Source organism: Lepisosteus oculatus, chromosome 5 (genome assembly GCF_040954835.1).
Source record: "Lepisosteus oculatus isolate fLepOcu1 chromosome 5, fLepOcu1.hap2, whole genome shotgun sequence".
In the NCBI taxonomy this organism is placed as follows: Eukaryota; Metazoa; Chordata; class Actinopteri; order Semionotiformes; family Lepisosteidae; genus Lepisosteus; species Lepisosteus oculatus.
The window spans coordinates 32,434,192-32,456,700 of record NC_090700.1 but is presented as its reverse complement, the minus strand read 5'-3'; the positions used below and the strand labels follow the sequence as shown (position 1 = coordinate 32,456,700).

The following is a 22,509-nucleotide window of genomic DNA, read 5'->3' as shown; positions in this document are numbered from 1 at the left end:
GCAAAGAACAGAGTGATAATTAAAACCTCTTTGAAAAAAGTATGAACACAATTTTCAAAGGAGAAAAGGTTACATAAAGAGATTGTACGTTTTACAATATGTGGAGCTGGTGCTGAGTTGGAGCTCTGCAGCTATACAGTAATAAAACGTGAGGACATAAGAAATACACTAATTTCTAACGATTGCAACAGTGAAAGCAAGTAAATAATTACAGCATAGAATTCAGATGGGATTCCTATACATAGCAAATTCCAACAACATGACAAGAAACTGAAGAATAGGACAAAATCAGTAATTCTACCAGCATTGGGCAAAGATGAACATGTACAAGCGTTAGTCCTTTAAAATCAACACAAGGATGAGTACAAGGAGTACAGAAGACGATTCTGGGGGCACTGGAAATCTTTCCATGGTAAAGGACATCTGCACAGAGCTGGGCATCAGTCGTCTTGGTAAAAGAATCCACGAAGAAATTCTGAAACATTTAAACTAGAATAAAAGAGGAGAGAAACCAAAGAAAACATGACGTTACTTAGGGAGCAAAGACCTAGAGAGAACCAAAAGGAAAAACAGAGAAAATAATCAGGCAATTAAGTGCTTATGCCTTAATGCTCGGACTATCAAAAACCAATGAGATGAGATAGAAGCTACTACATTAGCAAGAAATTATGATGTTATTAGAATCAGAGAAGGGTGGCATGGAGGCACAGTGGTTAGCATTGCTGTCTCACAGAGCGGGGGCTCTGGCTTCAATGCCGGACCTGTGGTGCTTACTACATGGAGTTTGTATGTTCTCCCCATGGTTGTGTGGATTTTCTACCACATTCTAAAGACATACTTGTAGGTTAATTGACTGGGAAAATTGGACTTCGGTGCGAGTGTGTGTCTGTGTTTGTGTCTTCCTGTGGTATGGACTGGCATGTACGGGTCTCCCTTTCGGAGCATATCCTACCATGTGCCTGTTGCTTGCTGCAATAGGCTCTTGCTCCCCTGTGACCCTGAACTGAAAGAAATGGTTAGAAAATGGATGGATGGAATCACAGAAACTTGGCAAACTGAAAATGATGGAGAATCATTCATCTAATTCTGGTCTCCTGTCTGTCCTCCAAGCCCATCTACATTCTATGAGCAGACCCTTTGGAATTATCTATATTCCTGCATTAATTGCTCCTAAAGTGTGATCTGAACTTCATCTAGTCATACTAAATAAACACATTCTGATTAAATTACACACAAACAATTGTACTTTTTCCATGTCTTTATTGAAATCTTTATGTAAGCATTCAGTCAATGCTGAAAAATGTATGTGGACCTCCAGGATAATGACCTATGTTAAAGGGGATATGACATTCAGATGTGCATATGAGGTGCCGTGGCCTCTAAAAAACCTCACAAAGTTTGGTTATCAACAGAGTGTGCTCTTCAGAACAAAGAATTGTTGAACAGTAATGGGTACAGATATAATAAAAAGAAAGATACAGATAAGGGTTGAATACTCAAATTTGGGGTGATGTAATTTGAGGACTATCACACAGATTTGAACTAAAACCCCTGTCCTTCTTGGTTTTTATCAATGGTCTATAATTAATTGTCAAATTTGCAGATGATTAAAAATTAGATTTAGCAACCACTGCAGAAACAGTCAATTAAATTCAAAAATATTTTGATAACACCTGGCATGTGTAACGCAGTGCAGGTTTCTGCATGCGAGCAGTAAAAATAAACTATAAATGCAAAATGGGAAACATTTTGGGAAGCTAGAAGAGGGTATTTATGGAAAAAGTCTTAAGTGTTCATGTTGATACATTATTTACAATACATCTTCCAGACAACATAGGAAAGCAAGCAAACGTGTAGTATATACAGTTAAAAGCTTTGAAAATGAATAAAGGGATTTTACATTAAAATCTGATTGGGGTATGCTAGTGTAGCGACGAGGCTTATTAAAATACAGGAATTAAGTTTTCTGCTCCCTTGCCAGTGAGGCCCCATCTCTCTCTTCATCTCTGTGGTGCAGCCACAGAGAAGCTATTCATGCAGGCTGATTTAAGGTTTCTTTTGATAAGGGACAGCTCCCAAATGGGGATGCACTTAGCTAAGCCTGGCTATCATGATCAATGGTCATCCATTGGCGCCTATCTGTCTAGGGAGTGCCAGATGGACATCTGGATTGCATTCCTAAGTGTCAGGAGTAAGTGACTCATATCTCACCTTGATCAACCAATCAGGAACTGGTAGGGCCGAGTAACCCACGTGGGTCTCTGATGCCCATGAAACTTTCAGCCAATGAAGAACCTGAAGTTCCTCCAGGTAAAAACAGGCAACACAGAGAGCCTGAAGGAGAATTCCAAAAAGAAGAATTCCAGGGGGAAGAACAATTCCAGGGCAGGACGGCCCAGGAGCAGAAAGGCTCCCAAGGGCAGGACATTCTCACAGTGCGCCTCCTGAACATCCTTAGACTCAGCCTGGACCACCACAGAACGGCCAGTGTGTCTGAGTGCCAGAACTTTCCTTTGTTCTAAGAGTCGAGAGCGGAGGTTGCCACGAGTAACCAAAGGATCCACCCGAGGTTACCACCAGCAGCAAGCCTCGTGAACAGGTCGGAACTGTGGACAGCTGAATCAGTATTCAGAACTAGTGCTTCATCACGAACGAACCGGTCCTCTTCCTGACCCGCTGGGACCCACAGTAACTTTTCTCCTGTGCACAACTTTGCCTGTTAAAGCTAACACTAACTAGCGAGTCTTCAGAGAGCAGCACATCGCAGGAACTTCTCTCAAGCCACACAGCATAACCTGGCATGGAGCCAGAGATCGCGGATTGGACAGTAACAAGCCTGCAACTGTTTCTTTGTGCCTGCAGGAGATCTGAATCCCCAGAGATTGGATGAGTATTCAACTTCACTGCATTACAGCTCGAGAATTCAATTGTTATCCCAACCAGTTGATATAAATTTAATTCCTAGGAGTTATGTACTTGTTTCGAGTATCTAATGTAGAAGTTGTAACCAAGTTTATTTACGAAACGGTCTAAATGAATGATATACCGAACGTATGTCCTCTTGGTATGTGTAACTCTTTGTAACTGAATGAATATATACATATATCTTTGTATTCTGATGACCCTCACGATAAGATCTGTTAGGTTTAAATGCATAATCTATGTATTAATAAATGTATCCTCGTGTATTAGTACCTGTGTGTGTGCGCGTTGTTTGAGTTACACCGCATGGTTGGATTCTAAGGCCATTAAAATAATCATTTTGTGACTTACTGCCACAATTAATAATTGTCCCAGTAAATGCCCAAACCCCTACAGAACTGGTGCCTCGTGAGAGCACACTACACTAGTAAGGCCTCATGTAGGCCATGCAATTTGGTCAGTGTCATATAAAAGATATTGCCCTGAAATCAGTAGGGACACATAAATGTTCACATAAATGGTGAACAAAATACTTGGATCACTTAACTACTAACAAAAGCTAGATGGGCTGAATGACCTTCTCTTTTTGAAAACTTTCTGTCTTTCTTGGGGAACTGTTTTCAGTATTGGTTTACTGTGTCATTTTATCAATCCACATTTCAGGGTACCTTCTACTTTGTACCACAACCCCATTCCTGCAAGACTGTTTCACACTGCATCTGCTGGGCAGGGCAGTGCTGCCGATGATGTGTGGGATGGAAAAATGTGACAAGGGAAAATAAATAAATTAACCCCCACCCCCCAAAAAATATCTGTAACCTAATAAAAAGCACTTGCTACAGTACACAGTACACTGAGGACATGCATTTTGTCTGGAGTCAGTAATTCAATAAAGCTCTGAACTGAGGTATGTACTGTACATAATGTTTATTTTGGGGAAACTTCTACAGACATCATTGTTAAAACATGTAAAACTGTACAGAAACTGGGAGTTCCAGGATGCAAAGACAACAACAGCTCATTTCTGGTTCTGGCTTTAAAAAGTTTAAATATAAAAACATGTCCAGGTAACATGTTGTCCAAGATATCCTGAAGACAAAACATACAGTATGTTAATGCAAGACACACAAAGCACTTAATTTATTCCACTTAACCATTTGGTCAACCGAATGGAAGCTTTCAAAGTTTCTCTTTTTTTCCAAAGCAAGCTGTCTCAGACACAGACTTCTCAAATGCACATTTCTGGTCCCGACTTGTTTTACATTTTCACAAGCTAGGAAGTGCCAAGTCGAAAAAGTACAGTTCAGCACAGTTTCGTTTACTGCAGAAAGTGGGGGTGTTCTTGATAAACACAAGACAGATAAAGGCAGGGAACGAGTGGTAAAAATGAATTAAAATTACATTTATAATCACTTTTCACTACAATAAATGCTTTTTGTATCACATATAGATCCATTTTCCTTTAACTAGGGAATTGGAAAATGTTTTATACATATTTGTGCAACACACAGTAGCACGGTGAAGGAAGAGAGCTGCAAATCTCAAACAACAACACTTGTTGTCACAGAGAGCACAGAAGAAACTACAGCTCCCGGGTACCTCTGTGGTCGCTTGACAAGGCATCAAGGGTGTCACAGCCAATATGTAACACAAAAAGGAAATTCCTGTCAGTTCCTGTTCTGGCTGTAGGACAGGGGTTCCCAGCCTTCACACACCTGCTGTTTTTTCTCCCCACTTGAGTATTCCAATAATTGAATTGTCAAATTTGAACTCTTTAATTGTTTTCAGTTCCAAAAAATATAAAACCTCCAAAGTTCAAATCAAATAACTGGTCAGTTCACTTAATGTTTAATTTAAATAAAAAGCTAATCAACAATGATAAACCAGCAGGTATGTTAGTCTCCAGGAGCATGTCAGGAGAGTGCTTTGGCATCTGAGATGTCTTTTCTGCTCCCTCTGTCAGCCTACACTGGCACAGCAGCAATTTATGGTTTAAATGCTCATGGTTCTTCAACCATTTAATTCAAGAAACATTCAAGGGAAAAACAAAGGAGACATCGAACATTTAAATATTTTTATGCTGCAAGCCACAATCAATAATCGTCCTCTTTTCATGGGATCTTTTAACATTTAAGAGAAAGTACAGTAGCGATTTCCTGGGAACTTCCTGGGAACTTCTAAAAATGGGATGCGATCTCTCTCACAAGAGTACACGAGCAAAGACTTCTGGCTGACAAACAGCACTTTTCTACATTATCTGAACTTAGGGGAATGTTACAACACTGCCATTTTGTTTAACAAACCGGAACTGAATGTCTTTCCGCACTAGTTCGCAACTGCTGCACGTTTATACATAAGAGATTATCAGGTCACCTTATTGCAGCATTTTTTTAATGTCCTAGACAAATTAAATAAAAGGTTATAGAAAGCGACCCCATATTTCCCCTAAACGTTACAAGTCCAATAGTGTTTTTTGTTCCCCCACCATTTAAACAGTGGACACCCTGTACAGGTTTGTCATATACAGTAGGTCAGTTGTGTATAGTGAGACAGGAGTGTATATTTCAGATCTCATCAGATACATTCCCTTGGAGCTAACTTGATGTTATGCAATTCAAAGGATATCCTTTAACTTACTTCTGTTTTGCTTTCATTATTTCAATGAAATTCAGTGAAGCATAATTCTATCTTACTAGAACAAGTAGGGGTTAATTCATTTCTGACATATTAGAAAAAATACAATAAAAACACGACTTCTGCTGTGGAACATTTTTAAGTGACCCATTGTTGCCCAATGTCCAAACAATGTCTCATTGATCCCTAGCCTATAAAAGGTGGACAAGAATGAGGTATCTTTCTAAAACCCATACCATATTGTATTATAGGCGGCTTTTATTACAATTGGCCATTGAGGGGTTCCCACTATACTGTACATTACACACAGGCTGGCAAGAAACTAAATGAACTTTATATGAACTCTCTTCCTCAAATTCCAAAAATCATAAAGTGCAGAACTAACAAAGAGTCAACATGACTATGGATGAAATGAGTGAAGTTATTTCTTTCTTTACATAAAATTATATTTAGAATGATTTTGTCTGGAATTAGGGGGGGAAGAGTGAATTCTGTACTGAAATAAGAAATAACTATGAAAATTATCATCCATATTCTGGCCTGTATGGAACAAATACTGTGCAAGGAAATACAGCATGGAACAAATACTGTGCAAGGAAACCACCATAACATGATTTAAAACTAGCAGGTTCCTTTAAGTAAACCATTGGTAGAGTGGAGAAAATATTCTGACTAAAATTAAAAATAATTTTCAGTTTGCATTTTTTTCCCCAATTAGCTGCTATATCATGTGTCAATTATTGAGCTGAAGAATTATATCAACACTGATTGATCTGGACTGCGAAGCATGGCAGCCTCAATTAATCAGCGACTACAACCCTTAGCATCATGTGACTGCAAGGCCAGTATATGCTATACAGATAAGAGAAAACAGGGTGGATGAGAAGAGCAATTAACACTCAGCTATTTAATGAAAAAAAAATTCACTAAAATTACAAGGGTTTCCAAGAAGTCAGATATAACACTATACTGACTGTGAACAATTGAAGACAAATCTGCAGATAAGAAGCATATTGGAATAAGTTTAGAAAGTATACATTGCAGAATTCTGTTCTAATTGTGACATCCTGAGCTTTTCACAATGGGACGTTCTTGCAAACACATGGGGAAAATGAGAATTTGCTGCATCTATCAGGTCTCAAGTGTCAGGCAAGAGAGTAACTACTGTATATGAGCACTGCTTCCCAATATAAATCAGCACAGAATCATACTCGATTAAGGGTGAATTCAAGAAACCAACATGGTCTATAACAGGCAGAAAGTTTTGTAAACCAGCACACTTCTAACTTTAATCCAAAAACGTATTTTAATTTTCATTTAATGGAAACAGTGTTTGATTTTCAAAGTGTTTCAGAAGCTGAGGTCTCAGATAATGGAAAGAAATGAAATCCTATTTTTGTTTAGTCCTCTGATGTCTTGCCCACAAGACTTTTTTTAAAAGAGATGTTTTCTTTTGGGAAGAACCGTGGTCTTGAAAAGCGCCAAAAAATGGCACAATGATTCAAAGTTTTCTCTCAACTTGTATAAAGATTAAACACTGTCCGTAGCAGATTGATTTTTTTTTTAGGTGCGAGGTTTGAATGTAATTTGGATAATAAAGGACACTAAACAGTTACATTCTGTTAAAATACAGGTCTAAAACTCGAGAGTATTTTCTACTAATGGATATTTCTTAAAATCCCCTTTGCTTTCTTCATTTATATTTTTTAACAATGTGAAACTCAAAGAAACAAACACCTTCCAGCAGGTTTTCCTCTGCAGCTAAACTCTCATGTTCAGATGCTGAAGGCCTAAGTTGTCTGCTCTCATTTGTTCCGCCTGAGTGTAAATTATAATTAGGTAATTACATAATTAAGTGCATGAGGTTATTTTTTTTTTCAGAGCTGAAAATGTCTTAAATATGTTTGTCTCAGGAAAAAAAAAATTTCCATCGATCCATTTTCTAATTGCTTTATCCAATACATGGGCACGGGGGAGCCAGAGCCTATCCTGACAAATAGGTGCAAGGCAGGATACACCCTGGATGGAACACCAGTCCATTGCAGGGCATACAAGGACAGACACACTCACTATCACACCAATGTTCCCAGAGGCGAATTAATCTAGCATTAAATTTCACATGGAGAACATACAGGCTCCATACATAGTACCCCAGGTCTGAAATACCCCAGCACCCCAGCGCTGTGAGGCAGAAAAGCTAACCACAGTGCCACTGTGGCATCCATTTGAAAGAAGTTTATAGAATGTAAAAACATCTCTAAAAGATTCCATTTGAGAAAATAAGATATATTATATGTTGGCCAAGATCCGAAGCTGGAGCAAATTCTAAAAGGCTTTGGCCTAGACTGCTATGTCCAACACAAACCTGCCAGAAAATTCACCCAAGAACAATGACATTTATGGACTCATTTGTCAGGCTAAAATGCAGGCTGGGTGAGTGCGCTCTGCAAGACCTCAGGGCTCAGACACTTTGTCAACCACAATATGACACTTTCCTCATCAGAACCTTGTTCATCAATTCCCAGACAGTTCAAGACTTGGAGAGACTATAGTCAAGTGCAGAAAGCATCGGGAATCTGTTGCCTTTTCCTGAGATGAAGTAAACACTAACATCCTGATCACATAATGCAAGAAGGGAGATTCCAGCAATATCCAGTTGTGCAAATTAACAGACTTGAAATTAACTTTGTGTTCCTCCATATCTCAATGGAAGCTGCATATATAAGCAAGCATTCCAAATTTCTGGGCAACAATTCAAAACCAAATCATGCTATGGCTGCTCTCCAATGACAGTGTCTCACTTTTCTCATTAATTTGGACAGTTTTCCCCACTTTTCCATGTTGTTCATCTCCATTTTCAACATTTTAAAAACTTGTCTGATGCAAATAGGTGGGGCCATAAAGCCAGTTGCAGGTATAATGGTAAAATATATCTGTATGTTCACATTACCAGAGTGGTTGCCGAACTCTGGTACACTAGCATATTCTCTCTTTGAAACTCTATAGCTGGAAACCAGGATGATAAATTCTCTTCAGACGTGGTCTTCAATAATATTTCCTTCTATTTTACCTTGCGGTACCCGAGCCCCTGCCCTCCCTGCAGACGAGGCTGCTCCCTGCCTCCTCCTCTTCCTGCTGTGCGCACTGGTGAAGCTGCGCACTGCAAGCAGGCCATGTGCCCGTCTGCCAACCTGCCTCCGTAGAACAGCTTCCTCCGTCATGTGGGGATGGCGCTGTCCCTCAAGTCCCTAACCTGGAAGTCTGCATGATGTTTGACCTATGTGTCACCTCCTGAACCAGCAAAGGAATGCAAGCTTGGCCAATGACGAGCATTAATGAGTCCTGGGACTGGCACAGACTCTAGCCCGTTTCCGATTGGAAATTTGATTCTGATTCTGGAAATAGTGGCCACAGCTGATTGGCCCCATGTTTAAAAGAGCATGGATTGACTGGCTCACAGCCGCATCTGGCCGATCTACAAGAGAGAAAGCCCCTTAAACAATTTGTGTTAATGAGCACTTGTATCAGTGGAGAAATAATACACAAGGGCACTCAACTCTAAAATTCTAAGGAACAGAAAAACTGAATTGCATACTGGAACAAAATGGGTAACAATGTGTTCCATTTATGCAAGAGACCAGTGGGTTCACTTGGGCATGCAGAGCAGAGCAAAAGAAGGGACAACATCAGCTTTACTTGTGTACTTAGACTAATGTTGCATATTTCTACATTCTTAATTGCTAACCTCCACAAAATGAAAAACAAAACATCTGGATGGCAATAGGAACTAGAACAAATAACAGAGGAAGCTTAATTTGAGACTTTCAAAGCATGTACAGAGAACAGTCAGGACAGACACTTTGCACACCCAAAAGGGGGGTCAGAAGCAATTAAAAGCAGCAATTAAAAGTAAGAGAGAATTCACAGGAGTGTTCTTTAATAAGAAAACTTACTCCATAGGCTGAAATCAAAAAGCAAATTTCCTATACTGTACTATTTGTAAAGGAGTTGTAAAAAAACTGAAACCACCATTGAAAATCTTGTTCAGCACCTAGGATAGTTCCCAACAGCCACACCCGCCCCCTCAATCAGTAAAGACTGAACATACCACTAAAGAGATCTGTGCTGCTGACTGATGCAACCAATCCATAAAATTGAGCATTGCAGAAGTTTTCTCCAGTATAACAGCAAGAAGTGTTTTTGTCAGAAAATACACCAAGATGGTGTTAAGGTTGCAGGAATAAGATTAATGATAATATAAATTATTTGCATAAATTAAAGTATAGGAAATGCTCCTTTAACTTCACAGAAAAAATACCCTGTCCTGTCTTTCCCGGAAATGTCTATGAAGGTTGATAGGCAGCTTTCTTCCAGTTTTTCCAAAAGTTTGTATTGAGATTCTTCTATCACGTCTTTCCATTGGCTGTTTCCAGTTAATCCCCATTCCCGAAACTTTGGCCAGACAGTCCTGGGACTGGCACAGGTGTCTAGCCAAGCAGAAGCAGACTGTGTTGCTAGTTCTGCCCACTCTAACGAGGGGTGTGGCCACAGCTGACTGGTCCCATACTGCTATCTGCATTGTCCCATCATGACATTCTGCAGTTTTACTTCTTTTGAAGGAATTTCATTTTACTTCCTGAAAACAAACACAAAAATAAAAAAGTAAAACAAGATAAGAAAGACAATATATGTCACTCCTCTATCTTATTGAAATGATCTATAACCAAAAGAAGTGTTATATCCACTAATGCAGTTCATACTACTTTTTTTCCCCATTTACAATAACTAAACTATAATCAGAAAAATAAAACAAACATTTCAGCTCTGCCTCCAAAACAGAACCAGATTTAGGTAATATACCAGGTAATATTTGTAGCATCTTGTCAATTTATCCTACTTTACAACAAATTCTTCCCAAATTAGCAGTAATTGGGCCTGTACTATTTGCATATTTGTTAACCTCCAAACATATTATGTTGATCTTTTTTTAAAGCATTTTAAATATCAGTTGAATGTTAATTTACACAGTTTAAATCTCTGTTCTGTTGAAAGGAAAAGTGTCGTTCAATAAATGGACTCTATACACCCACCCATTGCTGCACAAACTCTCAATTTATCAAGTTTTGCTATAATGATTTTAATAATCCTTTTTACTGTATTAAGTAATTTTTATGCAAAAGGAATGTGACGTGATTTCCTTATGATATCACTTATATAGTGATTAATATTAAACATCCTCCTTATCGTAAAAAGCAGATGCTGTACCATTTTTACATATTTTGTCTATTTTACCAAGTTATATAGAATGATCTTAAACATGCAATACTGTTCTTATTTAGACAAATCTGTCATTGTAAGATAACAATGAGCAATATAGGGTGATTCTGTACATCTTGGACATCTTGAGAGTTGTAAGCATTTACAAGCAATAGAGCCGGTAAAGGATCACTCCATGCTGAAAAGTGAAGAAAAGAAACACATTTTGGCTGTGAAGCATTCTTCAGGGGAGCAGATTAGGTGGTCGGTGATATGAGAAGATGGGGCGGTCAGGGAAGAGGGTATTACAAATAATGTGAATTTTCCTTATACAAAAGTTAGCATTTTGAGACATTTCTAAGGAGTGAATAACCTCCATAAACTGAAGGATGGGTGTATATTAATATCAGCTGGTAAACTGTAGAACTGAAATATGAGTTAAATGGATTCTAGGATTAGTGAGCTACATCGCCTGCCTGATAGGACTAACACATTGCATGATCGGTAAATGAGAAGAAGATCGCCTTGTCTCATGATCAGCAGACTTATGGTTTTGAGGAACAGACTAGAAAAAGGGACAGATTAAAGTGTCATTATGTAAAGAAAAAACAAAAATGTGAAATACCGTTAGCCTTGTGTAAGAAATGGGCCAATCAACTTGATCTGAGACATTATCAAACACACACATTGCGGTTAGATACAGACAAAGAACCACAGGAGTGCTGTTTATGCAAGGCTGACAAGTAAAAACACCAAAGGTTTTTACTTTATGTGTGGACTATATGTGAACTGAATCCCAGCCTATGGTTCTGACTGTAACTAACTGTAATAGCCTGTGCTTTAGATTTTCTATGCCAACTAAATGTAGAGCATGATGTCTCTGTGTCACAAGAAAAACTTCCTTCTGCATGGAACAACTAAACAGCAAAGATGTACTTCCCAAATATTAGTCATGAGGGCACTGGATTCTTGGCTCTTGAACTGATCTCATTATTTAGACCTCAAGTAATAGTTTTTAGAACTTACAGGTTACCTGTAAATTACATATTTGGTTAACCAATGAGGTAACCACACAGAAGAAGTAAGAGTCCCTTTAATTTAAAATCCTGTTATTTACCAATGTGTTTAACGTAGTACATATAATTTCCTGAGCTGTCCTTCAGATAGAAATTCATGCAGGTTTCATAGAGCCCCTATCTGAATACAGTTCAGTTCACCTGCAACCTTAATGACTTCCAGGAAGAATGAATCAGCGCTCAAAAAACACTGAGAGGAAACTAAATAGAGGGAAAGAGAGCTAGCTTGTGACTGTATATTTAAAGGAGGTCATCTCCAGCAGTCAGGTGGGGCAGTAATTTTATTGCATCTATGTGTGACAAATTGACATCTACAGTTATTCCACAGACATAAAAGTGGATTGAATAAGTCCATGAGTTCAATTAAGGGCTTTATTAAAGAAACAGGAGCTCAGATAAAGCAAAAGACAGGAGGAGAAGCAAAGCATTTCTTGAGAGCTTTCACACTCACCTAAACCCTTCAGGAACCTGTTCACTCCACTGGGCTCTGGCTCTGGTGCCGACTCCAGGTGCTCCACAGCCCTCAGCTCAAAAAGCCCTGTGTGCAAAGGTGTCGAAAGAGAAAAGAGGGGGGGGTCAGTTTCAATGGAGAATGTGGTATCGTGGGATCATTTTGACTTTTACACTCTCTATCATCACTCTTCCTCTCTGGCTGAACTAGAAGATGCTTTTTTTAAAAAGAAGAAATTCACAGTAACAACCTTAAACCTCAAACTCAGATGGCTACGGTCATGATAACTACACAAATGACTGAACGATTCCAGGTTTGTGGCAAGAGTGTCGCTCTGACTGGAGTAGGCAGTTTGGTTGGGCGGTAGATCACCAGGAGGCTTGAGCGAATGAAGGACCAGGTTTGAGAATGTGCCTCCAGGCAAGAGATACACTTTCTCAGTTCTTTTCATTTAGTTTCATATTTAGTTTCACTTGATCACCTCCTTATCCTGAGGTGTGCATTTCCACGTTCTTTTCTCTAATTTAAACCACAGTGCCACGTTTTTGTTTTGGTATGATGCTGTATTCTGTCAGAGCCAGGGTTCTTTTTTTTTTCTTGTGTTTCTTCAAAAAAGAATCATGTTTTTGTTTGCATCTTAACGAATCGCTCTTCAGCATCCTGACTACCTGGCAGATGGAGGTACGTAGCTGGAGAGCAAGAGCTGAAATGTGCAAACCCAGCCATCTCCACTCCTGTTCATGTGGTACACTGAGACACTAGCTCTCTCATGCTGACCTTTGACACCCCCTCGGCGGAGCTCTCTGTCCTGGATGAAGCCAGCGAACATCTGGGTCTCCATGAACAGCTGTAAGAACTGCCTGGCTCCACGGGAGGGGTGGGACTTCCGGAAGGCCTCCCGGCACAGCGCTCGCGGCTCCCCGTTCCCCCCGCCCATGTGGAGGGAGTAGTGTCCCACCAGCTCCACAAAGAAATGCACAAAGGCCTCCGAGATGAGCTCACTCAGGCTGCCTCCAGGGCCTGTGAGGAAATGGAGACAAGCATGCAAACGGAGGCCGATCAGGAACAGCATCCTTTACAGCTTTACAAGACAAAACGCGGGCAGGAGCATACAAAGCGCAAGGTGTGACAATCAAGATGTCAACAGAAAACATCCAATTAATGTCTGTGAGAAACTGCAAGGTACAGAAACTTCTAGAAACAGTACAAGGCCCCGAAGAAGTTAGAACAGGTTCTGAAATGACCAGTAAGATGTGGACCAATTGCACAAAGGATGATTTGAAATGGAAGATTTATACTAGAATTTCACTTAATTATTACTCTACAGCACGATACCATGATTCCTGGAATATAACCTATCTCAACTTGCTATAGGGTGGTTTAACACTACTTAATTTTGGGGGAATTATTATATTAGAAAACAGGGCGGAAACTCCAGTAATGGACACTATTATGTGAACTGATTTACGAGCCTGATGTCCCCTCCAGACTGCCCAATGAAAAACAGGACACCCTCACCGTCCCTCAGCGTCTGGTCCTCCTGCCTCAGGATGTCTTCACGCTGCTCCAGGATCTGCTGCAGGGCTGCGTGGAGCTTGCTAGGAAGGATGCAGTCTTCATCCAAGATCTGTGGAGGACCAGGGGGTGAGGGACACAAGCCACAGCAGCACTCAAACACTTCTATGACTGCTGAATTCAACTGACTAGAGCAGAAAGCTGCAGCTGAGGATGCTCTATGTATTTCAATACTCGAGACTGCTTTAAAAGTTGTCAAGGGTTTAATCAGAACGGTCACTCACCTGTCGGATGAATCGGTCTCCACAAAGGTCAACAATGAGCACCTGCAAAAGAGGTGGGATAAGTTCCGGTCATGCTGATCAAACTTCCTCCAGAAACAGACAATACAGAGCAGTCAATCAAACCTAACTTGCATGTCTTTAGGACGCAGGAGGAAACTGGTTTGCCCAGCAAAACCCAAAACAAATGTCGTAGGACCATGCAAACTCCACACAGACAGGCACCCCAAGCAATCCTTCCCAGGATCCTAGAGCTGTCAGGTACTGTAGCTGCTCTAAATACCACATCACTGTATTGCCTTCTGACAGTGGGCAGCTTGGGCCCATGGGAACAGCTCACGCATGGGCCCATGGGTCAAGACCAGCAACTCCACAAGGTGCCCTGAGCAACACCCTGAGCTCCACCCCAGACTGACAGGTTAAAATCTTACTTGAAACAGTTAAGGGTCTGATTCTCCAAAGCTGATCAAGGGGTGACTTAAGTGTAAGGGAAATAATTACTAATTAAAACTACCTTGGAATAAACATGGACAGCTGTTGGAAGTAATCTGTAATTGGCCCTGGTGTAACAGTTATATATGTGTAAATTCACTGAAGGTTAAGATGACTCAAAAATATTCTAATATTTCTATCAACATTCTATGTTAAAAGGGCATAATTCAAAAGCACTCTGGAGTGATTCCATAAGATTTGGGTTCCTTTTCTTGAATCTTTTGGAGAACACTGATCTTTGTACTTGACCTGTTTGTTTCATATATTCAATCATTTTGTGATTTTGAGACTTTACTCTGATCTCAACAAGGCATAAAAAGCCATAAGCAAGTTTTTAAACTTTTTGTTTATTATCTGGCTGTTTTTTTGTATTTTTGTTTTTTAGTGTTTGCCTTCTTAACATTTTCAAAACTTCTTAAAATACTTAAATAAAAAATCCAGAACATTCTACGTACATTTGTTATATTTTAAACCTGTAATGGCTGTTGTTTATGTAATATTAGTAGTAATTATATTTACAACCGTCCATTGTCTAATTTGCTTCCCCAGTGCAGGGTCACGGCGGGAGCTTGGGCTGGGGCCTATCCTGGCAAGCGGCAGGCACAAGGCAGGGTACTCCCCAGATGAGACACCAGTCCATCACAAGGTACACACAGACATGCACACGCTCATAGCAGGACCAAAATTGTGGTTTACAATAGCCAGTTAACCTATCAACATGTCTTTGGACTGTGGGAGGTAACCAGAGCATCCAGAGGAAACCCACACAAACACAGGGAGAACCTACAAACTACCCAGGGCCCCGGCGCTGTGAGGCAGCAACGCTAGCTACTGCACCACTGAGCTGCCCATTATAATTACATTTGTAAGATTATGCAAATTAAAACATCACACTGGGAGTCAACCTGCATCTACTCACCATCAACAAGAATGTACGACAAAAATAACTGTGAAATGTTACAGATTTCACACTCCACTAACTGAGTAATTGGACTTCATCATATGTAAAACATTTCTCAAGACCAAACTTGTGCTTGGTGAGAGCAGTGGGAGAGCAGGTGTCAAAATGGCTTCGGGCCAGGGTGAAGAGGGGGGGCGCGCTCACCTCCTCGATGGGCAGCTCCAGCAGCTCGGGCAGCGTGCCAGACAGCACGCCGATCAGGAAGGGTGTGGGCGAGCAGGAGATGTCCACCATGCTGGCGGGCAGCACAGGGATGTAGGTGTGCTGCCAGGTGAAAGGGTACAGCAGGGCGATGGCAGCGTGGGCACAGCGTGACAGGGTGCTGAGGTGGCGGATTACAACCGAGAAAAAGTTAAAGAGAAGAAGAGAAAAGGAAAGCAGCTCTTTGTCATACCTATTCTGGCACTGCAGGTCCTAGCCAGTCTGTCCAGTCAGGGGGTTCCAATAGCAATGTCTCATTATCAATATCGAACATTGAATTCACGCACAGCAGTTTACAGCCAAAGTGTTTGGGCTTGAAATGTCCTGAGGCAACAATACTATGGGTGTGAAACATCTGTTTCTGAGCTGGAATTTATTCTAATTAATGTAAAGACTGTTCTAAACTAGTAGTACCCTATAATCAAAACTCACTGCTTCCAATAGCTATCAGGAAAGCTAAAGAAAAAGGAATTTTTAAATGCATCCGCTATGACTATAATCCATCTGCTTCCTATTAAACTGCTGCACCCATTCAGCTATCCACTACTTCACAACGCATTAGTTATTCCTCTCTATTGTCCTTGTTCAGCTCAAACCCACTGAGTGCTTCTACTGTATGTGAGCAGAGATGCACGTGTATAACCAGTTTACAACATTTACTCACAACCAAACAAGGGATGACTGTATGTCCCAAGTCTAGCCAGAGGCTCTGGGCACTGCACATGGCTACCTGAGCTTGTCTGCCACGAAGATAACCCTCCTCTCCAGCAGCAGTGAGCCGAAGACCTGCAGCAGGCGGCCCACACTCAGGCACTGCAGGAAGCACTCAAAGTCCACGTGCTCCAGTCGAGAGTCCACCGGCCGACACAGGTTCAAGACCTGCAACACCACAGCATCAGGGGGTCCAGTCCAACAGCATTTCCAGTACTGGCCAACTACAGACCTTTCTTCTCATGCCATCAGACAATCACAACACAACAATGAACCCTGCAATTTGTTGATCAGCATTCTCTCCTCGTTCCAAGCAAACTACTGTTCCCCCCGGTTAGGCCAATAGTGGTTCTCCTTCCAGAGCAATTCCTCTTTAAGATCCAAGGATTACTGACTACTTTCACTTCCAGGAGTCATTTCATCTTCTCTTCTTTCCTGAAGAGGATAGACTGAAGAGACTCAAGGCTTGAAATTTTACTGGAAAGTAGCTGAAGATGGGTTCTCTTCTATCAGAGAGCACCTGTCTGTCAATCAAGTTCACAGCTTAGAAGGTATTACTGGTCGCTTTAAGTAACTAGAATTAATTGAATCAATGAATTCAAGGGTCCGATTCAGAGCAAAGGCAGAATTAAAGGCAGTATGTGCCATGAACCTAGAGGAGCAGGCTCTTGAGAAGCCCCTATCTCAGGCCAGGCAGGGCCTCACCTCGTTCCCAGAGCCAGGCAGGAAGCTCTTGACAGTGATGGTACGCCCAGGCGCGGGGAAGGGGGCCTCCATGACACTGCGCATGAACGGGTAGACCAGTGCGGGCGAGATCTCCCTGCGTCTCTCCACCTCCTCCAGCACCTAAAAACAGAGAGGAAGGCGGCACCCTGAGCTCACACACTGCCCAGGAGGCCAAACACCGGGACTGGGGTCCTCACTGGCAATGAATTAGTCAGATATGAAGGAAAAAGGTGAAAATCAATAACCTGATTCACTAGAACCATTTTAAAATCACTATAGTCATCATTGATAATCATCAGCACTTCGCATGAATATAGAAGTAGGCTTAGTACATCTAATTGAAATCTAAATTGTGTTTGTATACAGTGCCTTGCGAAAGTATTCGGCCCCCTTGAACTTTTCAACCTTTTGCCACATTTCAGGCTTCAAACATAAAGATATAAATTTTTTATTTTATGTGAAGAATCACCAACAAGTGGGACACAATTGTGAAGTGGAACGAAATCTATTGGATTTTTGAAACTTTTTTAACCAATAAAAAAATGAAAAGTGGGGCGTGCAAAATTATTCGGCCCCTTTACTTTCAGTGCAGCAAACTCACTCCAGAAGTTCAGCGAGGATCTCTGAATGATCCAATGTTGTCCTAAATGACTGATGGTGATAAATAGAATCCACCTGTGTGTAATCAAGTCTCTGTATAAATGCACCTGCTCTGTGATAGTCTCAAGGTTCTGTTGAAAGCACAGAGAGCATCATGAAGACCAAGGAACACACCAGGCAGGTCCGTAATACTGTTGTGGAGAAGTTTAAAGCCGGACTTGGATACAAAAAGATTTCCCAAGCTTCAAACATCCCAAGGAGCACTGTGCAAGCGATCATCTTGAAATGGAAGGAGTATCAGACCACTGCAAATCTACCAAGACCTGGCCGTCCCTCTAAACTTTCAGCTCAGACAAGGAGAAGACTGATCAGAGATGCAGCCAAGAGGCCCATGATCACTCTGGATGAACTGCAGAGAACTACAGCTGAGGTGGGAGAGTCTGTCCATAGGACAACAATCAGTCTTACACTGCACAAATCTGGCCTTTATGGAAGAGTGGCAAGAAGAAAGCCATTTCTCAAAGATATCCATAAAAAGTCTCGTCTAAAGTTTGCCACAAGCCACCTGGGAGACACCCCAAACATGTGGAAGAAGGTGCTCTGGTCAGATGAAACCAAAATCAAACTTTTTGGCCACAATGCAAAACGATATGTTTGGCGTAAAAGCAACACAGCTCATCACCCTCAACACACCATCCCCACTGTCAAACATGGTGGTGGCAGCATCATGGTTTGGGCCTGCTTTTCTTCAGCAGGGACAGGGAAGATGGTTAAAATTGAGGGGAAGATGGATGCAGCCAAATACAGGACCATTCTGGATGAAAACCTGTTGGAGTCTGCAAAAGACCTGAAACTGGGACGGAGATTTATCTTCCAACAAGACAATGATCCCAAACATACAGCAAAATCTACAAAGGAATGGTTCACAAATAAACGTATCCAGGTGTTTGAATGGCCAAGTCAAAGTCCAGACCTGAATCCAATCGAGAATCTGTGGAAAGAGCTGAAAACTGCTGTTCACAAACGCTCTCCATCCAACCTCACTGAGCTCGAGCTGTTTTGCAAGGAAGAATGGGCAAGAATTTCAGTCTCTCGATGTGCAAAACTGATAGAGACATACCCCAAGCGACTTGCAGCTGTAATCGCAGCAAAAGGTGGCTCTACAAAGTATTAACGCAAGGGGGCCGAATAATTTTGCACGCCCCACTTTTCATTTTTTTATTAGTTAAAAAAGTTTCAAAAATCCAATAGATTTCGTTCCACTTCACAATTGTGTCCCACTTGTTGGTGATTCTTCACATAAAATAAAAAATTTATATCTTTATGTTTGAAGCCTGAAATGTGGCAAAAGGTTGAAAAGTTCAAGGGGGCCGAATACTTTCGCAAGGCACTGTATTTGAATGTCCCTTTAGATATGCTTATAGGGGGAAGAGAGCAGAAATGCTGGGCAAGGATGTAAATGAATATTTGAATGCTTTTTTCCTTGCAAATGCATGAAGTTGCTCACAATCCATGATAAGCGCATTGTGAAATACAATGCCTAGGGATATATTGGGTTATGAGGTTTTCCAAGGTAAAGGCACGAGCCAGAGTATCAGTTCCAGCCTGTTGAGAGGTTCGTCTGCGTGTCCACAATCGCTAATGAGATACAACCACAGCCACGGTTGCAGAAACAACAAGATTGGGCTCCTCAATGAGTGCAGGTGTCCTTTCTGTTGGACAGGACCTGTCCTGGGTATTTCAAACTGTGGTTGCCGTTTTATGCAACACGAACATGAATCCCAACCTGAGTTGTTTTTCAGCAGAGCACAGCCGAACCACCCACTAATGCTAAAGCTTATCTAAGCACTGACTTGGCACTGCGAGTGCAGCACAAGACAAGCCGCAGAGAGCAACGCGGATTAGTTGAATTTGTCTTCCACTTGCATGCTGTCTTCACAGGATACAGCTCATTTTCAGCTGTACTGATGCCTGATGCAAGAGACTTGCGGAGGGGTTCAGTGCAGTTGTCCCTTAAAGACCAGGTACGTTTGATGGGTTCAGAAATGACGCACATGTGGCAGCAACACAGCTGACTGAGCAATAGAGCAGGGATCCGAGTCTGAGCAGCTGCCTTACCTTGGCAAAGAGGTTGAAGCAGCCCAGCCTGCTGACGATGCAGTGTACTTCAGGAAGCCGTTTCCCCTTCCCACTGGGCTGGGGGACACACCGAGAAAGAGGGGAGAAACCGGGTCACGACTGCAGAACCATGCGCGAGCACTGAAGAAACTTAATGCATTCCTCCACCGTGGTGAACAACCACGCTGATCAGACACACAGCGTGCAAACCCTGAAAACCTACCAGAATCTTCCGACAATAGCCGAACCAGCGGCTGCCGTCCTCTCCCGTCAGCACGAAGGAAAAGGTTTCACTGAGGACCAAGAATAAAAAGTCAGTCTTCAGTAAATGATTATATTACTCTAATCCATTCATATCGCTCTAATCTTTTCTTTTCTATACTGTTTCAAAACTTAGAGTTGCCAATTTGCCATTTAAGCCCACCTACAACCATTCAAAGAATGAGACTATGCATTGCTGTCCAGAGAGACAGACACAGCGTCCACTCATCGACTTTGACCCTTGATCGTCTGGTCCCTTCTCGCTCAAGGACAGAAAGCACGGCAGGGCTGAGACGTGGCAAGGAGAACTGAACTTGTGGGAGTAGAACTGCAAGTTCACAATTGATCTGATGACCACTGGGGGGAGCTGCTGAGGCAAAATACCAGGGAAACTGGATTGGCTCTGAACCTCTGCAGCCCAGCTGGAGATGGACGATAACACACTGCCTAGCTGGGAAATAGCTTTCCCAGTCAGCTAATTACATATCCTAGCATCAAACTCCCAATTTCTGGATTACAGAGACTATACTGCATGCACGTGGAGGCCTTAAAAAATTGAACCACTCCAGGGAGTGCTGTACCACCCAATCCTGAAAACAGACAATTCTTTGCAGATAAGCACCTGATCCCCAATAACTGATTTATTAAACCAGTCAAATGTTTTCACTTAATAAAAGTTTTAATGGCTTTTCCTCAAATTCATTAACAGATACTTATCAAGGGTTTTGAGATTAATTTTTAATTAGGTAGTAGTTCTAATTACTTTGTTTAATTTTCTGTTAGAAAGGCAGCAAATAAAGATCTGTTTACCAAGAGATGACCTGTGTTGCTGTTGGCTGATACTGGCCCTTCTGTACTTCAAAAAGCCAAAAAGTCACCCGGTAACACCAATACCCAGTTTTGGTAAATAGATCTTCATATATTGGTAAATAGTTCCAAAACTGAGGAACACGTGCTCTATAATGACCAGTAACTAACAATGTTTTTAAAACACATTTTTTAAGAAACTTTGCAATGTGAAAATGATTACTTATAGTTAAATTTAGATTTGCTTGAATTTTTTATTTTCTCCATGGGGTGTATTTTATCTTTTATTTGTATGCCTTTTATTATCTTAAAAAGACATTTGTGAGCACACATCAGCTATCAGTGGGGAGGAGAGCTGAGTAATTAAGCCAATTCATAGATGGGGATTATTAGGAGGGCCAATAGGAAATTTGGCCAGGACGCCGGGGTTACACCCCCACTCTTTTCGAGAAACGCCCTGGGATTTTTAATGACCACAGAGAGTCAGGACCTTGGTTTTACGTCTCATCCGAAGGACACCGCCTGGTTACAGTATAGTGTCCCCATCACTATACTGGGGCATTAGGACCCACATGGACCACAGGGTGAGTGCCCCCTGCTGGCCCCACTAACACCTCTTCCAGCAGCAACCTTAGTTTTTCCCAGGAGGTCTCACATCCAGGTACTGACCAGGCTCACACCTGCTTAGCTTCAGTGGGTTGCCAGTTGTGAGTTGCAGGGTGATATCAATATCACTTCAGACACGCTGGAGTAACATTTCTAATGTGAAATAGCAACTCGTCTCAAGCAATTAGACTTAGTTTAAGTTAGACTAAGTTTAAGAATTACCCACTTGTGGGCACTAAGGCTGTCATTAAGCTAGATGCACCCCTTGCACCATCCACACGGAAACAAAGATGGTAATATGAAGTATGAGCCTTGAGGAAAGGAGAAGACAAGAATACAATGAGACGATCAGAACAGAACCTGGTGATCTCTGCAGTGGGACGCCAGTCCTGGGAATCTGGGAAGCAGAAGCGGGGAATGGCTTGGAGCCTGTCCTCAGCGTCCTTGGACTGCCGAGTGGACTTCTCAAACTGCCCAATGTAAGAAGAAGAAGGTGGTCAGTGGGCCTCTGTTTAAGCGCAGAACTCTCACTCCATTCAGACACGAGCAGCTCAAAATCTCCATGACAACTCGGAAGCACTAGAGCCCAGCTTCTTAAAAAGGATTTTAAAAACCTGCACTGTTATACAATATAGGTCCTGTAGAAAAAAACTATGACACAGCCAAAGTCTGTCAGCATAAGCTGCCTGTGAGGTACAACTGGAAAAATAATCAAACCGCAAAAGAAAATAATAGACATTTAAGTGCAGATTAGTAAAGCTATTCCAAACTGAAAATTTACCACAAAAGCAATTTATTTTAGTCAGAAAAGACCTTCCTCCATATTTCATCCCATCTTTGATGCAAAACGAAGAAAAAGCAGATGAAGAAAAAATCAATATACCAATTAAT

At 41.5% G+C, this 22,509-nt stretch overlaps 1 protein-coding gene across 1 annotated transcript in view; it reads right to left on the bottom strand.

The window, feature by feature from the left end:
• Positions 1–9,459: 9,459 nt before the first annotated feature.
• dennd2c (DENN/MADD domain containing 2C) overlaps positions 9,460–22,509 on the bottom strand; it is a 47,743-nt gene continuing 34,693 nt past the window's right edge. The window contains exons 9-19 of the mRNA XM_069190295.1: positions 21,979–22,088; positions 20,168–20,237; positions 19,945–20,022; positions 17,206–17,346; positions 16,525–16,668; positions 15,733–15,915; positions 14,139–14,180; positions 13,858–13,966; positions 13,117–13,359; positions 12,340–12,426; positions 9,460–10,192 (exon numbers count right to left, since the gene is read on the bottom strand). Coding sequence (XP_069046396.1) covers positions 10,161–10,192; positions 12,340–12,426; positions 13,117–13,359; positions 13,858–13,966; positions 14,139–14,180; positions 15,733–15,915; positions 16,525–16,668; positions 17,206–17,346; positions 19,945–20,022; positions 20,168–20,237; positions 21,979–22,088 — 1,239 coding nt within the window. The 3' untranslated portion in view covers positions 9,460–10,160. The remainder of the gene's footprint in view (positions 10,193–12,339; positions 12,427–13,116; positions 13,360–13,857; positions 13,967–14,138; positions 14,181–15,732; positions 15,916–16,524; positions 16,669–17,205; positions 17,347–19,944; positions 20,023–20,167; positions 20,238–21,978; positions 22,089–22,509) is intronic.